This window comes from Megachile rotundata, chromosome 5 (assembly GCF_050947335.1).
Source record: "Megachile rotundata isolate GNS110a chromosome 5, iyMegRotu1, whole genome shotgun sequence".
Classification (NCBI taxonomy): domain Eukaryota; kingdom Metazoa; phylum Arthropoda; class Insecta; order Hymenoptera; family Megachilidae; genus Megachile; species Megachile rotundata.
This window is the reverse complement of record NC_134987.1, coordinates 11,530,710-11,545,448: the sequence shown is the minus strand read 5'-3', so window position 1 is coordinate 11,545,448 and position 14,739 is coordinate 11,530,710. Positions and strand designations below refer to the sequence as shown.

General features: G+C 35.9%; 5 protein-coding genes across 8 annotated transcripts in view; 3 read left to right on the top strand and 2 right to left on the bottom strand.

Moving 5' to 3' along the window:
* Positions 1 to 6,522, top strand: part of Egfr (epidermal growth factor receptor) — a 211,121-nt gene extending 204,599 nt beyond the window's left edge. For both annotated transcript variants that reach the window (XM_012296457.2, XM_003707991.3), the window contains 7 exons: positions 57 to 186; positions 415 to 725; positions 849 to 1,150; positions 1,622 to 2,833; positions 2,954 to 3,359; positions 3,486 to 3,665; positions 3,800 to 6,522. In XM_012296457.2, the coding sequence (XP_012151847.1) occupies positions 57 to 186; positions 415 to 725; positions 849 to 1,150; positions 1,622 to 2,833; positions 2,954 to 3,359; positions 3,486 to 3,665; positions 3,800 to 4,107 (2,849 nt within the window). In that variant the 3' untranslated portion in view covers positions 4,108 to 6,522. The remainder of the gene's footprint in view (positions 1 to 56; positions 187 to 414; positions 726 to 848; positions 1,151 to 1,621; positions 2,834 to 2,953; positions 3,360 to 3,485; positions 3,666 to 3,799) is intronic.
* Positions 6,523 to 7,155: 633 nt separating this feature from the next.
* On the top strand, positions 7,156 to 9,431 carry LOC100875057 (2-aminoadipate transaminase). The gene is made up of 7 exons (XM_012296460.2): positions 7,156 to 7,320; positions 7,607 to 7,883; positions 8,173 to 8,334; positions 8,396 to 8,648; positions 8,717 to 8,831; positions 8,924 to 9,029; positions 9,105 to 9,431. Exons 1-7 carry the CDS (start codon positions 7,156 to 7,158, stop codon positions 9,317 to 9,319), a joined length of 1,293 nt encoding a protein of 430 aa, XP_012151850.2. The 3' UTR covers positions 9,320 to 9,431.
* On the bottom strand, positions 8,880 to 10,910 carry mRRF1 (mitochondrial ribosome recycling factor 1). The gene is made up of 3 exons (XM_012296458.2): positions 9,938 to 10,910; positions 9,540 to 9,860; positions 8,880 to 9,041 (listed from the first exon to the last, which is right to left on the bottom strand). The coding sequence occupies exons 1-2, from the start codon at positions 10,495 to 10,497 to the stop codon at positions 9,620 to 9,622; spliced, it is 801 nt and encodes a 266-aa protein (XP_012151848.1). The 5' UTR covers positions 10,498 to 10,910; the 3' UTR covers positions 8,880 to 9,041; positions 9,540 to 9,619.
* A 536-nt stretch (positions 10,911 to 11,446) lies between these two features.
* Positions 11,447 to 13,652, top strand: LOC100875284 (protein Loquacious). 3 transcript variants are annotated; one of them, XM_003707994.3, is made up of 3 exons: positions 11,447 to 11,605; positions 12,080 to 12,393; positions 12,453 to 13,652. In XM_003707994.3, exons 1-3 carry the CDS (start codon positions 11,596 to 11,598, stop codon positions 13,116 to 13,118), a joined length of 990 nt encoding a protein of 329 aa, XP_003708042.2. In that variant the 5' UTR covers positions 11,447 to 11,595; the 3' UTR covers positions 13,119 to 13,652. The 3 variants fall into 3 exon arrangements, with proteins under 3 accessions (XP_003708042.2, XP_012151849.1, XP_076388289.1); XM_012296459.2 differs by having other exon boundaries at positions 11,449 to 11,605; positions 11,911 to 12,393; XM_076532174.1 differs by lacking the exon at positions 11,447 to 11,605 and adding an exon at positions 11,812 to 11,910.
* A 92-nt stretch (positions 13,653 to 13,744) lies between these two features.
* Positions 13,745 to 14,739, bottom strand: part of Dhc1 (dynein axonemal heavy chain 1) — a 32,196-nt gene continuing 31,201 nt past the window's right edge. Inside the window, exon 34 of the mRNA XM_076532175.1 lies at positions 13,745 to 14,690. Coding sequence (XP_076388290.1) covers positions 14,304 to 14,690 — 387 coding nt within the window. The 3' untranslated portion in view covers positions 13,745 to 14,303. The remainder of the gene's footprint in view (positions 14,691 to 14,739) is intronic.

Here is a 14,739-nt window from a genome sequence, read left to right as displayed (position 1 = left end):
AGCTTAGAACTAAAAGTGCAAGACTTTGTCCGTCAACAAGAATTTTATAATTTCAGTCAAAGATGGTTTGGTATGCGACGAGCAATGTTCCGAGGAGGGTTGCTGGGGTCCCGGACCCGCTCAGTGTCTATCCTGCAAGAACTTCATTCTGGGGAACGATTGTCTTCAAGATTGCACGGCGCCAGGGTAAGGACAACTTACATATCCGAAACACTACGATAAACCTCGACAATCTCTGTAATAACGTAAATAACACGACTTACTTTTGTTATGTTAAATTCGCCTGCCTCAGATTGTGGATCGAAGGTAAACTGCACAAATACCTGAGGAGACGTTTGTTTCGCGCACGCTTTACTCTCGACCTCGTTTCAGTCGCAGAAAACGCGTTCACGAGAATTCTTTGTATCGTTCTAGAATCTACCAGGCGGACGAGAAGACCTGCAAGCTGTGCCACGAAGAGTGCGACGGTTCTTGCACCGGGCCAAACGCGGAACATTGCACGAAATGCAAACACGCGCGAGACGGTCCGTTCTGCGTGCCAGAATGTCCGTCCTCGAAGTATAACGACAATGGCCAGTGCAAAGATTGTCACGAGAACTGCGTGGGTGGCTGCGAGGGACCTGAAAACAACATTGGCCCTAATGGATGCCACAGCTGCGATAAGGCGATCATGAACGGCCATGTACCTGAAGGATGTCTGCAAAAAAGGGAACCCTGTCCTGACGGTAGGTGACTCGATATCTGTTTGATTCTATAAAAATGCATCTTTATCGGTCCATCTTTATCATAATATTCGGTTCAGCATTGGGCGAATAATCCGATGGTTTTATTTTAATTTTATGTTACAGGACATTACTACGAATGGGTGAGTCCTCAAGAACAAGGAGCCCTGAAACCTCTGGCGGGAAAGGCCGTTTGCCGAGAGTGCCACCCGCGTTGCAAGAAATGCACCGGATACGGTTTCCACGAGCATGTGTGTCAGGAATGCACAAAATATAAGAAGGGCGAACAGTGCGAGGACGAGTGTCCTGCGGATCATTTCGCGGACGCTGATACGCAACGTTGCATACCGTGTTTCAGCGAATGTCGAGGGTGCTTTGGACCCGGACCCAATCAGTGCTACAAATGTCGAAACTACAAGATCTATATTGTACGTAGTCCATCCACTTATAGATAAAAATATTATGCATTTTCCATCCACGATTCAGATAGCCATAGTCCTATTTCTGTACAACTCATATCACCTTTATTGATTTGGTACAAAAATAGCCTAATAATAGCGGTTCCAATAGACTATCAAATTGAAGAAAAGTAGCAACCTCTTCAGAGCCAAAGTACTTGTGGACCCTGAAGAAACTTCAAACTAGGTTACTTCAGAATAGCCTACTTTGAAACCCACTTAAACCAGGAATACTTAAAACTTCAAACACTTCAAACTTAAACGCTTCAAACTTGAACACTTCAAACTTAAACGCTTCAAACTTGAACACTTCAAGGTCCAAACCCAACTTCAGTTCTGAGTCTATTAATATTGCAGAAAATCAAAATCCAAATTGTTGACTTTGTTCTTATAGATACTTACGTTAAAGTAGCCTCTATACATCTAACTCTCACATTTCAGGATGAAGACATCGACGGAAACACGACGACCTTCAACTGTACGGAAACATGCCCTCCAGAATATCCTCACAAGATCTTCCCACCGGACAGCGAGCCATACTGTTCCTTAGAAACCGCCGGTCTCGGTTTCGCGATGGAGAACGAACTTCAGCCAGCGATATTAGCAGGTGTGGCGGTGTTCGCGTTGGTGTTCCTCGTTGTGGCAGCCGTCATCATGTACTTCTGGCGAGTACGAGCGAAGGCAAAGGAGAACACGGTGAAGATGACAATGGCACTGACTGGTTTGGATGACAACGAGCCTCTTCGACCAACGGGTGTGAAGCCGAATCTAGCTAAATTGCGTATCATCAAGGAGGAAGAGATGAGGAAAGGTGGAATCCTTGGTTACGGTGCTTTTGGAAACGTGTATAAAGGTGTCTGGGTACCGGAAGGCGAGAATGTGAAGATACCAGTAGCTATAAAGGTCCTGCACGATGGTACAGGAGCGAACACCTCGAAGGAGTTTCTGGACGAAGCGTACATCATGGCCAGTGTGGAACATCCTAACTTGCTTCAGTTGTTGGCTGTTTGCATGACGTCGCAGATGATGCTCGTCACTCAGCTGATGCCTCTGGGTTGTCTGCTCGACTTCGTGCGCAGGTACAAGGACAAAATCGGATCGAAGGCGTTGTTGAATTGGTGTACCCAGATCGCCAAAGGAATGGCCTACTTGGAGGAGAGGAGGCTGGTCCATCGCGATCTCGCTGCTCGAAACGTTCTCGTGCAGACGCCTAACTGCGTCAAGATTACGGACTTCGGTTTGGCTAAGCTTCTGGACATCAACGAGGAACAGTACAAGGCTGCCGGTGGCAAAATGCCGATCAAATGGCTTGCTCTGGAGTGCATCCAGCATCGGGTGTTCACTCACAAGTCGGACGTTTGGGCATTCGGGGTCACTATTTGGGAAGTTCTCACGTACGGCGGTAGGCCGTACGAGAATGTGCCTGCCCGAAACGTGCCGGAATTGTTGGAGAAGGGCGAAAGGTTACCTCAACCCCCCATCTGCACGATCGATGTCTACATGATCATGATCAAGTGTTGGATGTTGGACGCTGAGTCCAGGCCCAGCTTCAAGGAGCTAGCGGAGGATTTCGCGAAGATGTCCAGAGACCCTGGCCGGTACCTCGCTATCAAGGGTGACAAGTACATGAGACTACCTTCGTATACACTGCAGGTATGTCAAATCATACGTTATACTTTCATTCTTATTTTTATAAAAATAGGTGAACTACTAAATGAGTATTATTCTAGCAATAACGAGTATCAGTAATGGATTGATTGATCTCTTTTACAGGACGAAAAAGAGATGATTCGAAATCTGGCTTCGGCTATGGACGGACCGGAAGCTCTAGTAGACGCGGACGAGTATCTCCAACCGAAATCTAGAGCACCTATTCCCCCGGGACTTTCAGCATCCAGTACTTCCGGCTCTCCGCCGAACACCCCCGTGAAGACTTGTTGGCCAAACGGGAAACCATTGGCCGCCGATTCCCCGACGCCTCAGAACCAACAAAACTGGGACAGGGAGCTGTTGAGGTACGGCACCAACCACAGGAACGGGAACACATCACACGAGCCAGGAAATTCTGGACAACATCCTCATTACGCGCCTCCGAATGGTCACTGTGGACACGTCGTGGGCTCGGACACTTCAAGTTCGAGATACTGTTCGGATCCTTTGAAGATGATCGGTGTCAGAGGTGAGTTTTATAATAATGGCTCTTTCAGTAACATTGATAGTAATAAGATACGAAATACTTTGCTATTATTAATAATCAACTACGTTGAAGTAGTAATACCGTTGAAATACGTTGCTGTTCGTGCAGATTGCGATGTGACGGATGACTGCTTTGATGGCGAAGTGAACTCCGCGCATCAGCAAGCTCAAGTAGGTAACCTGAAGCTAGACTTGCCATTAGACGAAGACGATTATCTGATGCCATCACCGCAATTGCCAACGAACACCACGCAGTACATGGATCTCATAGGAGACTCGAAACCTACGGGTATGTGTCATTAACATTTTACGGTCTACCAATGACATGGAATAGTTATGCACATAGTTGTGTTATGTGATTGCCTAAGATATAATGTAGTACAAATTGCAAGTTAAGTGTTAAACATGAGACATTAATTACAGAAATGGAACCAAAGCGAGTCAACAACGGTTACCGGAAGTATCCCGAGTTTCTGACCATCCAAGGTAAAACGTCGCTGGATAATCCCGAGTACATAATGTCGCAGGACGAAGGACCATTAACCCCGCAGACCATAGGGATTCCAACGCCAGATCTGGAGAAAGTTTTAACGAACGGAACATTCGGATCCCAGGTGAGACAAAGGAGTTCCGAGGAAGAATCTGACCACGAATACTACAACGACTTCGATCGCCTGGAACGGGAGCTGCAGCCGCTGAAACCACTTAGGAAGAATGAAACGACCGTTTGATTTCGAGATTCCTGATAAATAAGGACAGTTCTTTGTTCCGTGTTAGAATCAGAGTAGCCGATATCTGAGTGTAATCGAGAGTCGATCTCGAACGCGTGTAAAAATCGATGTGAACACGGACGAATTCAGCTTCTCATTCCGAGGAAATTATCCTTCAGTGTACTTAGAAAGGACACTTCGGTGACAAGTGCCGCGTTTGATTGTGATTAGACGTAAGACGCGTGAACTGTGCTAATTCCTTAGCGAGTTTGACTGTCGCAACGGAAAAGTGTGTATCACACAAACATAAATTGTCGATGCGCGTGCGTACAATGAACAAGTAGTGCAAAAATAATCTTAATGTGCCATTTACCGTGGCTTGTAAATAAAAGGTATTACCTACCACTCCGTTAGGTCTACTAAACAAAGTTTAAGGAACGACGTGCAGTAAATGGCATAGACAATTGTTTTCTCTTTTACTCACATCTTTAATCTTCGACTCACACAGACTATCTTGGTCCATCGTGTTTCTCTAATATTTTAATTCCTCTTAAAATCATTCCAAAATGTGGACCAATCTTGTCCTTCCAAAGGACAAAATTAAAAACACTAATTGCAACTTTCTTTGTCTTCTAAAATCGTTTTTGTAACGTTACTTCGCTCGGATTGAGATTCCTGTTTTACGAATCACGAGATGTGAACAATCTGTACACGGGGCTTTTCGAAAAAGATGAAAGATCTGATTGAAATTTTAGATGCCCCGGGTGCGAACATTTGTGCGGTTCGCCCTTGACTGTGATAAAAAAAACGTTCTACTACTTCTCGAGAACACTTGAACATCTCAATCGTGTATCGATCCTTTTTCAGATTTCTTCTTGTACCGCAGTAAGCTACGACAGTACACTGGTGAGCTGGGCTTCCCTAGGGAAAATGATTCGCTTCTACACGTTTACTGCAGCTGAAACTCCGTCAAAAATTAAATTTTCAAATGCTCAAATTTGGAAATCACTCAAATTATAGATTTTTAAATTTGGAAATCCAGAAGTCTAGAAATTTGGAAATTCTCAAAAGAATTTGAAAGTTCACTTTAGAAAAATAAAGGTTAAGAAACATAGAAACCCAGAAACTTACATAAATGTAAAAATGTGGAAATTTGGGAATCCAGAAAAACTAAAAAATTTCCAGATTTATAAATTTGATTCAAAATTGAATCAAACTGGTGTAATGCTTTCCCCCTAACTTGTGTTCACCCAAAAGAAGCTTACATTGCACCCATGTGTACAGAGAAACGAAAGGTCCTAATTTACTGTTGAAATTTTCCGAGTGGAAACAGTAGAAACAACCATGGTCCATGGGACAAAGCAGCAGAACAAAATGTGCACGAATGCTTTCCCAGGACTCGTCTCGCAATTCTACTTAAACGTTACGCTGTCCTTAATATATACGTTTTCTTCTTTCTTTTACTTGATATGCCATCGCATTTCGTTACATGGGACCAATGAAATTGGCCTCGGCCGAAGCGCACGGAAGTATCTCGATTTTTTAATGTAGAAACGCGTCTGTACATAGATTAGTGGTTAGCGTAAGAGACATTCTACGAACGTAGAGAACGGAAAGTACTTGAAAATAAACTAAGTAAATCGGCTTCTAATATGGGCGGATACAGAACAAAATGGGCGCAGCGGCGGTACACAAATTACAATACCGATTACGCTGCGTCTCGCGTAATCATAGGATTAGGACGTGCCATGTTTGTGTGTACAGGGAAACGCGCGAAACAACGAACACATTTCGCACGGGAACGTATCCTGTTCGTGTTCACCGAGAAAAGAAATATGGATCCTCCCAGGCATTGTATTCGATTGAATGTAAAGATATGCAGAAGCGTGTGCGAGATCGACGAACTCGTTCGTGGCGGGAATTTTTATTTTGTCGACTTCAAATGGAACTTTTATGTAGCATGGACTTCTGTGATAGAACGAGAACAAATGTAAAAGAAAAGAAAATGAACTTGTATCATAATTCGATCTCGTCACACGCGGAATGCATCGTCTTAATGTTTTACGACGATAAGCCAATACGTATCGTGTACATTACGTTAAGCGTTATGAATTACGTTGATCGATTTATTTTCTGTAATATATCGTTGATCGGATTGCAGAATCGTGTACCGTGAATTACGTGTTTTACGTCCATCTCGAAAAAGAAATCTTTCCATTTTCCTATCTCCCTTCCGTTTCTTTTTTTTAATAATCAAGTGTAAATCTAACAGAGATGTACGAATCGAAAATTGTACAATACGTTCGATCGCCGGGATAAAATAGCTACGAGGAATTACATTTGCCATTCGGTTGTGGACATAGAACTTATAAAACTTTATAATATCATTGTATATCGTAAAAAAATTATTGTAATAAAGAACCATCATCATTCTTACGAGGTGATTTTTTTATTCTTTCATTTCTATCCTATTTTGTTATCTTATCTTTTGGAGTGCTATTGTCTCAAATGGTCATATAATTACGTAGAGTTAGGAAAATTTTATTCTTTTTATGTGTGTTAGGTATTCATACAAGAATCATTCGTATTTTTGATAACTTTATAGTATACATAGAAAGGATAGTATTGATTAAAGAGGTTTCTGTATTTTTGTATTCAAGAGTTAAATTTTCAGACACATGTATCATATAATTCGTGATACGTGAAGCTGAATGAAAAATTACACAATCATTCTTTCCCCACTTCAATCAGCACAGCTGTTATCGTTAATTACGAATAACTTGCATGACGTATAGTTTCCACGCATTCTATAGCTGAATGTGTTTACTTATTAAAAAACAAACAATTACAAAGCTGTAACAATTCTATAACCGTGACAATTCTATAGTATAAACATTCAATTCTACAGGTATGTTCACAAGCATGAATTTCCTTATATGCACATCGTCACACTTGTGAATACGATAAATATTACAATGGCTTTATGCAACCTTTGCGTAGACGATATCATTGACATTATTTTTATACTAATCAAGGCTTTATTAAATTGCACGAGATTACAGTTCCAACATGGAGACTACACTACATGATCCATATTTGAGACATCTTTTCGACGGAAATAATTCGTTTAATGTTTATAATGAAGAAGTTGCGAACTTATCGGTCGGTGCACCCGGTCCTGATCTACTTCAGCATTGTGTAGAAATGATAAAAACAGCGACAGATCATAGACTGGTAAAAAATAGAAATATATTATTTACGATTGGCATTTATTGTCAGTAAAACTTTATCAGAATAGACGTTCAGATAGAACTTTATCAGAAATTTAATAACCACTTGTAACGAATTGTCTTGTATTTAATTAAATTCCTATAACTTCATATTATTACATCAAAGAAATTACAGAAAAAATCAGTTTTTGTAAAACAAGACAAATAATAATAGTAACAAAAAATTACACATCAAAGTACTCAGGCAAAAATTTCCTGTAAATGTAATTATAAATATTTTTTTGTTACAGGAAAAAGAAAAGAAAGAAGGAAAATATTATTTATTTCAATACGGTATAACAGCAGGTTTATGGGAATGTCGAGAAGAATTGGCGATGTTTTTGAGCAGGCGTTATGGCGACCCTGTGAAGAGGGAAAATTTGATTTTGACATGTGGTGCTTCGCATGGTCTTCAATTATTATTGAATACCGTTCTGTCACCTAATGGAATTATTTTCGTGGAAGAAGTCACTTACATGATAGCACTAGACGCCTTCAAACAGTTTCCATTAATGAAAATAGTTACAGGTACGTCGCCTTGATATTTTTTATCAAAGTGGCGAACGAAATTTTCTAAAAATACAAATCATTCTTTATAATATTTAGTCAGTGTCAATCGACCGACATTATTAATATTTTAGTTGTACATTTATTTAAATTTACAAAATTTAATTTTTTAAACCAAATGAAAAAAATTCAGTGTTCTCATTTATTATCTTTCCTTGCAGAAACGTTTCATAGTACTTTAAAATCGATCGATTGTCTCCGACTAGAGGACCAAGACCTAATTAAAACCAAAAATATGTTTAATATGTAGTACCAATGAAAAATGACGTGGTCGACCTAGACGCGTTTGAGAAAATAGTTCAGCAAGAGAAGCAAAAGGGTAACTTTCTTCTAAACGAAGAAAAGTTATTTTGGGCTATGTTCTACACGATTCCCACGTTCCACAATCCAACTGGAACAACCTTACCCGAAGGTAAGTTACAAATGATATATTTCATTGATTTACAAAAACATTCTCTTCCGTTTTCTTACAGAAAATTGTAAACGTCTGGTTGAAATAGCACGAAATACTTCCATAATGATTGCCTGCGACGATGTATACAATTTATTGAATTACGGAAACGGTTTTCCACCACATCGATTGTACTTCTACGATGATCCAAGCGATCCTAACTACAAGGGTGGCAATATTGTATCGAATGGATCATTTTCAAAGATTCTATCTCCGGGTATTCGTTGTGGATGGATCGAATGTAGTCCGAGAGTAGCTGAAATCTTTAGATCATCGTAAGTACGTGTTAAACAAAATTTGAAAATTTCCACCATCGTATAAAATATGTATTTCTACTTTACAGAGGTATTTTGCGCAGTGGCGGTGGAGTTAATAATTACATTTTCGGTGTAATTGCAAGTTTATTGCATTTAAAAATTCAAGACGCTCATCTCGACAAACTCATTCAGATTTATAGGGTAATCCTAAATTTCGAATTCGTTATACAGGATTTTTAAAAATAAGACTCGATGTATTTGAATTTATTGGATGACAAACATGTTTTGTACAGGAACGATTATCGGCGTTGTGTGATGTATTAGACCACGATTTACCAAAGGATTGTTCATATCAGCGGCCAGAGGGTGGCTATTTTGTATGGATTCATCTACCTCTAGGTAACTATTCTTCTGTAAAAGATTACATGTTGTAAATAATGGTACCTCTGATGTCAAAAATAAATTTCTTTGCAGAAATAAATGGTAACGATTTTATCATATGGTGTCAAGAGAAGCACAAGGTATCTGCTATCCCGGGTGTACGTTTTTCATATACAGGGAATTGTCACAATTTTCTCCGACTTAGTATAGGTTTTTGCAAGAAAGAAGTTTTAGAAAAAGCTTCAAAGACCCTTTGCAAAGCTCTTCTACAGTATACACAGAACAAACAGAATATTAAAATTCAATAATTAAAGTACTTACTATTAGCTACAGCACTGTAGCCACTTCTAGTTACAGTATTCTTATGTATCAAATTCTTATACATGTATAGAACTAAAAAATTAAAACAGCTGTTCTTCATGGTTTCTTATTATTCTGATATTAATATCCCAGATACACAGTACCCCGTACACCATAGGGAATAAAAATTACACAGAAAGAGTGATAATTTATATATATTATACTTACACATAGATTTATATGTATTTACATGTGATGAGGTACATTAGAAGTAGTTCATCTTCAGATTATAAAATATAAGACTGGTATTATGATGCCCCTAGAAGTTCTTTTTCCTTTTGTTTTAACAGTTGGTTTGCTTTATCCACATACTCATGCTGTACAGTATTTATGTAAATCTCGCCATTATGCTTTAAATTTTCAGGAACACGGTCAGCTCTCTGTAATTTCTTAGAATACTCATTTCTTATATCGCTGATAGCAGTTTTACATGTTACAAAGTATTTTTTTGCATTCTTTACCAGACTTTCTCTATATTCTTTAGTAACTCTGTTGAATCACAAGATTAAATTAATATGCTATACATACCATAAAATCAAGTACACATTTATTACCATAGAACTTACTTTGGGATTGGTACATAAATGACTGTACCTTCTTGTTGTGGGTTTAAATTCATATGAGACTTTGTGAGCAGTTCTAAGATGTCTGGAATAATTTGTGGAAACGCTGATGCATCTAGTACTATCATATTAGGTTTTTTCTTGATTTCTACAAGTTCCATAAGTTTATATTCATTATCCTCAAATGTTATAGGCAAATTTTCTATAGCACTTATATTTGCACGTGTACTGGCATAATTTATCAAATTTTCTTTAAACTTTTCAATTGTTTCATCAAACTGTGACATCATGCGTTCCAGTTTTATAACTTCAGCTAACGCATTAACGTCTACATGCACCTGATTTCTGCTCTTTACTTTAGATTTTTGTTTTGATAATATATTTGTAGTAGAAAATTTATGAATTATGGACAAATTAAAACTATTATAACATGAATTAATAAATATGCTTCTTAATTCATCTGATGTTAAAACACTTCTATAACTTTGTAAAGTGTACAAACTTCTTCCATGTTTTATGAAATAGTTAGTAAGTTTAAAAAATTGAGGTTTGAGCAAATTCATAATTAATTATAAATTTGATTAAAGTTTCTGTACTTCTTTTATAAAAGTGGTATATTTATGGGATATTTAAATGGAAACAATGATGAAACAAGTATTTATACAAAAACAGTAACAAATCAATGTTACCACTGACTATTCAATGAGGTTAGGACGTGAAAACAGGGTTTTCCAAATTTTGAAATCTGAGTCGCTGATTTTAAATAGGAAAGTGACATTTCCTTTTTGATCTTTATATTTTTCAGATAAACATTATAAATAAGTAGATTACGAAAAATTATGGTTTTCGATAATAAGTCTGGTTTGCAAAAGTTGAGAATCCCTGAGTTAGAATATTCAATGTGAATTTATTTTCATCCAAACTCAAAATTTATGATTGATGTATTGGTTGGGATAAATTATCTTCCTAAAATAATCAGTTTTTGCTTGATATTACATGAAATAATTTTATATTACATATTGTATGTACAATGTATATATATTGCAATTGAAAACATATGATTCAGGCTGTACAAAAAGGTGATTCCCAGTAAATACATTAGAACGTAGCTTAACTTTTTCAATTAATTACCCTGTAATAAACTACTGTTTTATATGCTTTTAACGTATGAAATAGTCAAAATTGTATTATTTACTGATTTCGAAATTAGCATAATACGTGTCAATGTATGTTTTGTTGTGAATAATAGGAACCTATTCCTTTTGACTATCATTTTCTGCAGGGAAGTCAGATTTGCACCTGAGTGTACATTGTATGATAGCCTGCTACAAGTTTATTCCAAAAGATGTCGTTTTAAGTAGTTGTCCGCCAAACTATAGTCTGCTATAGTTTTGATACATTATACACGTTATTAATATGAATTCTCGAATTCTATAGAGTTCATTTTTGATAACAATTATTTCATAAAATGTTTATTTAGGTATTACATTGAATTGTAGTTTGTATTAGTGTTATTATTTCAACTTTACAAAAATCATTTGATATGTGTAACATTTATAATTTGAGATGTATTTTAACAAATTGCAGATGTATTTAAACAAAAATTTGAAAATGTTTATGTACTTGTTATAGGAATATATTATATTTAGATATTTGCATATATGTATTTAGGTAAGATATTCAGTTATTCATTATAATTAAAAACAAAGTTATACAAAGTATGCTGTAATATTAAAAAAAATTAATTTTTGTGTTTATCAGGAAAAAAGTATATAAAATGTAATTACCACACTAACATTTATGATATATCTTTCTTTTTATCAGTACTATTTTCATTAGTAATTGTGATTATATGTTATTGTAGTTTGTATATGATTATTTGTTTTTCTTTTTTTACATAGTACATGTCCTTACATATTTATGTTTGAACATCTTCAGACAGTTTTTTAAATTGGCTTATCTGTTTTTATCAACAGGTACTGTAAGCTTACTTCTATAAGTTATCCAAGTGAAATTCTTTCTGTTTGAAATACTGTTAACATATTTTACAATTAATAGTGTATATATGTGTACATTTCATAAAAATAAAACCAAAGGGATCATAACAATCCAATATGAATAAAACACCTGTGTCTATTTTACAAGAAATGATGGTGAAAAAACACACAGTACCTAATTATGAACTTATACATGATGGTGGAGGTACTCACATGAATACTTTTACGTACAAAGTAATTTGTGATGGCCTTACTGCAACTGGCACAGGACGTTCTAAAAAAGATGCTAAACACGAAGCAGCAAAAGCAATGCTAGAAACTATTGCAGCACATAGAGGTTATCCACAGTTACCAGCATCTCCAGCGCAATCACCTGTTAGAACACCTTTGCCTCCACAAGTTCCTGAAGTACCAAGAATTCCACCAACTGAACCATTTGTTAATGCTATTGGTGCTTTACAAGTAAGTTTCATTTGTTATTTTACAAGTTTAGCAAGATTATTTATTTATATATGTTTCAGGATTTGTGTGCAGAAAATAATTTGCAAGAACCTTTATATGTACCAATTAGCGATGTTGGACCCCCACATGCAAAGATTTTTACTATTCAATGTGAAGTATCAACATTTAAAGAAATTGGAGTTGCTAAGACAAAAAAGCAAGCGAAACAGGAAGCTGCTAAAAAAATGTTGGACAAAATAAGTGATTTAGTGGCAAATCAAGATGAAAATTTGTCTGAAGAAAATGATGATACTACTAAGAAGGAAAATATTGCTAATGAACTTGCAAAAGCTCGTTATCCCTTATTATCAAGGTTACCAACAAAAAAAGTAAATTTAGGTGTTAAGTTATCGGAGTATCATATCAAACTAAAAAATAGTTTCCCTAGTGATATTTATACTGACTTAATTGAGAAATTAGAATCCTTTATTCCTAAAGATAAAAGTAATGTTTCTGAGGAATATGTAGAAACATTATTAAGCGAATTCTCAGAATTCTTATCAACTTTAGGTCTAAATATTTCAAATGTGACTTTAGAGTCTAACAAAGCAGATAATCACGTTGTACTTATGAAAATAAATACTTTTCCTGAAATTACCCAAATTTCATGTGCAGATACAGACACACAAGCTAGGTTTTTTGCAATAATAAACCTAATTAATACCATGTTATTTTTGTTGAAGTAGATGTAAGTTTTTATACCAACAGGATAGTGTCATAATAATTTTATAAATTGTGTCTTTTATACAGTTAACACGTTGAATACTATGCAGCTCACTAGTAACTAATATTTGATTTGCCAGTAACGTCAAGGGGCTAATTGCTGATCGACGATACAGATCTTTGTAAAATCAAATTAGTGATAATGTTTATAAAATTGTCTGTATTGTTAATGTTGATAAACGCGAACAGAATGTATCTGTACAATCTGTTTAGACTTTTTAGTTTAATTCTTTTATTGGTGATAAAAAAAGAAGTTGGTACAGGGTCATTGGTGACTTTCCATCAGAAACGTGCATAAACTCTGATACGACATTTTTACTCGATTGATTTATATAATATTTCATCGTAATGATCATAGAGTTATTCAACGTGTTGAATGCAACTTACGAAAGTTATCAAATTTGTTTATATTGTAAAAGTACCAAAATCACAAATAATAAGTTAAATATAATTTCTGTTATGAACGATAATAATAAATATAAGTAATTAAAAGTTAATTTTGTAGTGACATAATACGATATCAACAAGTATTTATTTAATTTTTTATTTTTAAATTTCGATCGTGATGAAATTTTTTTTTCGTATTTCTTTTGCAGAATTCTAAACGATTTCAATGGACGAAATCAAGGGACACGTGCAAAAAAATGATTTTGATGTTTTTCGAAGTTGTTAATTATTTTTTTTATATTCATTTATAATTGTTATAATTATATAGTTTGTTTATTCATATTATTAATCAATATGATCTCATGTACAGCTTTATTTTGATTCTTGATCATTGTAAGGAACAATATTTTTATTTTCATTTCTTTTAAGATATCAAAATTGTACATTATAGATGCAAGGACAAGTTTTGTTTTACTTTGATGTATCGCAGAAGTGAAATTTTTAATTTAATGAACGCATAAATTTATTTTAAAGAAAACTACGTGTTTTATTATCTACACATAAATTGTTTTGAGTATATTACTTTCTATGTTGTCCACTGTGTAACTTCTAGCTAACTTGGCAGTTTGTATTTATATGTTGAAACAAATAGAATTTTTTTCACCGCCATTTTTCCTAAGGAAGCATAGTGTGTTCGTCAATGTAATTAAGTGTTTAAATGTCATTAGGTTATTGAACAATTTTGTCGATGAAATACCATTTTATTTTATATCACACAAAAGAGCTACACCTCGTAACGTCCAGTGTCTAGGATTGTGATCGGTTTCGAAATCGATCGATCCTATGTACTTCGCATCTGTTCTTTGTGGCTTCCTATATATAGGGCACTCGTAAAGCTTTGGGTCCTTGCCTGCAGTTGTATTTATCGCGTAAATGTAAATCACCGGCATCTGTTCGTATAGAACCTTTGGTTTGCTTTCCACCAATTTGCTCGTTTTGCGATCGAGTGATGCACCTTCTAAGAATAGACCGTGAACGTAAACTCCTTCCTGAGGTTGATTCTTTATCTCCTCCTTATTGTATCTTGTAATTAAATTTTGCAGCACGACGGAGTCCAGGGCCCATCCTTTGTGCGCTCTAGTCACCTCCTGTTGCATAATGTCTTACCAGTCAGCGTTAGATAAACTTATCACTAAA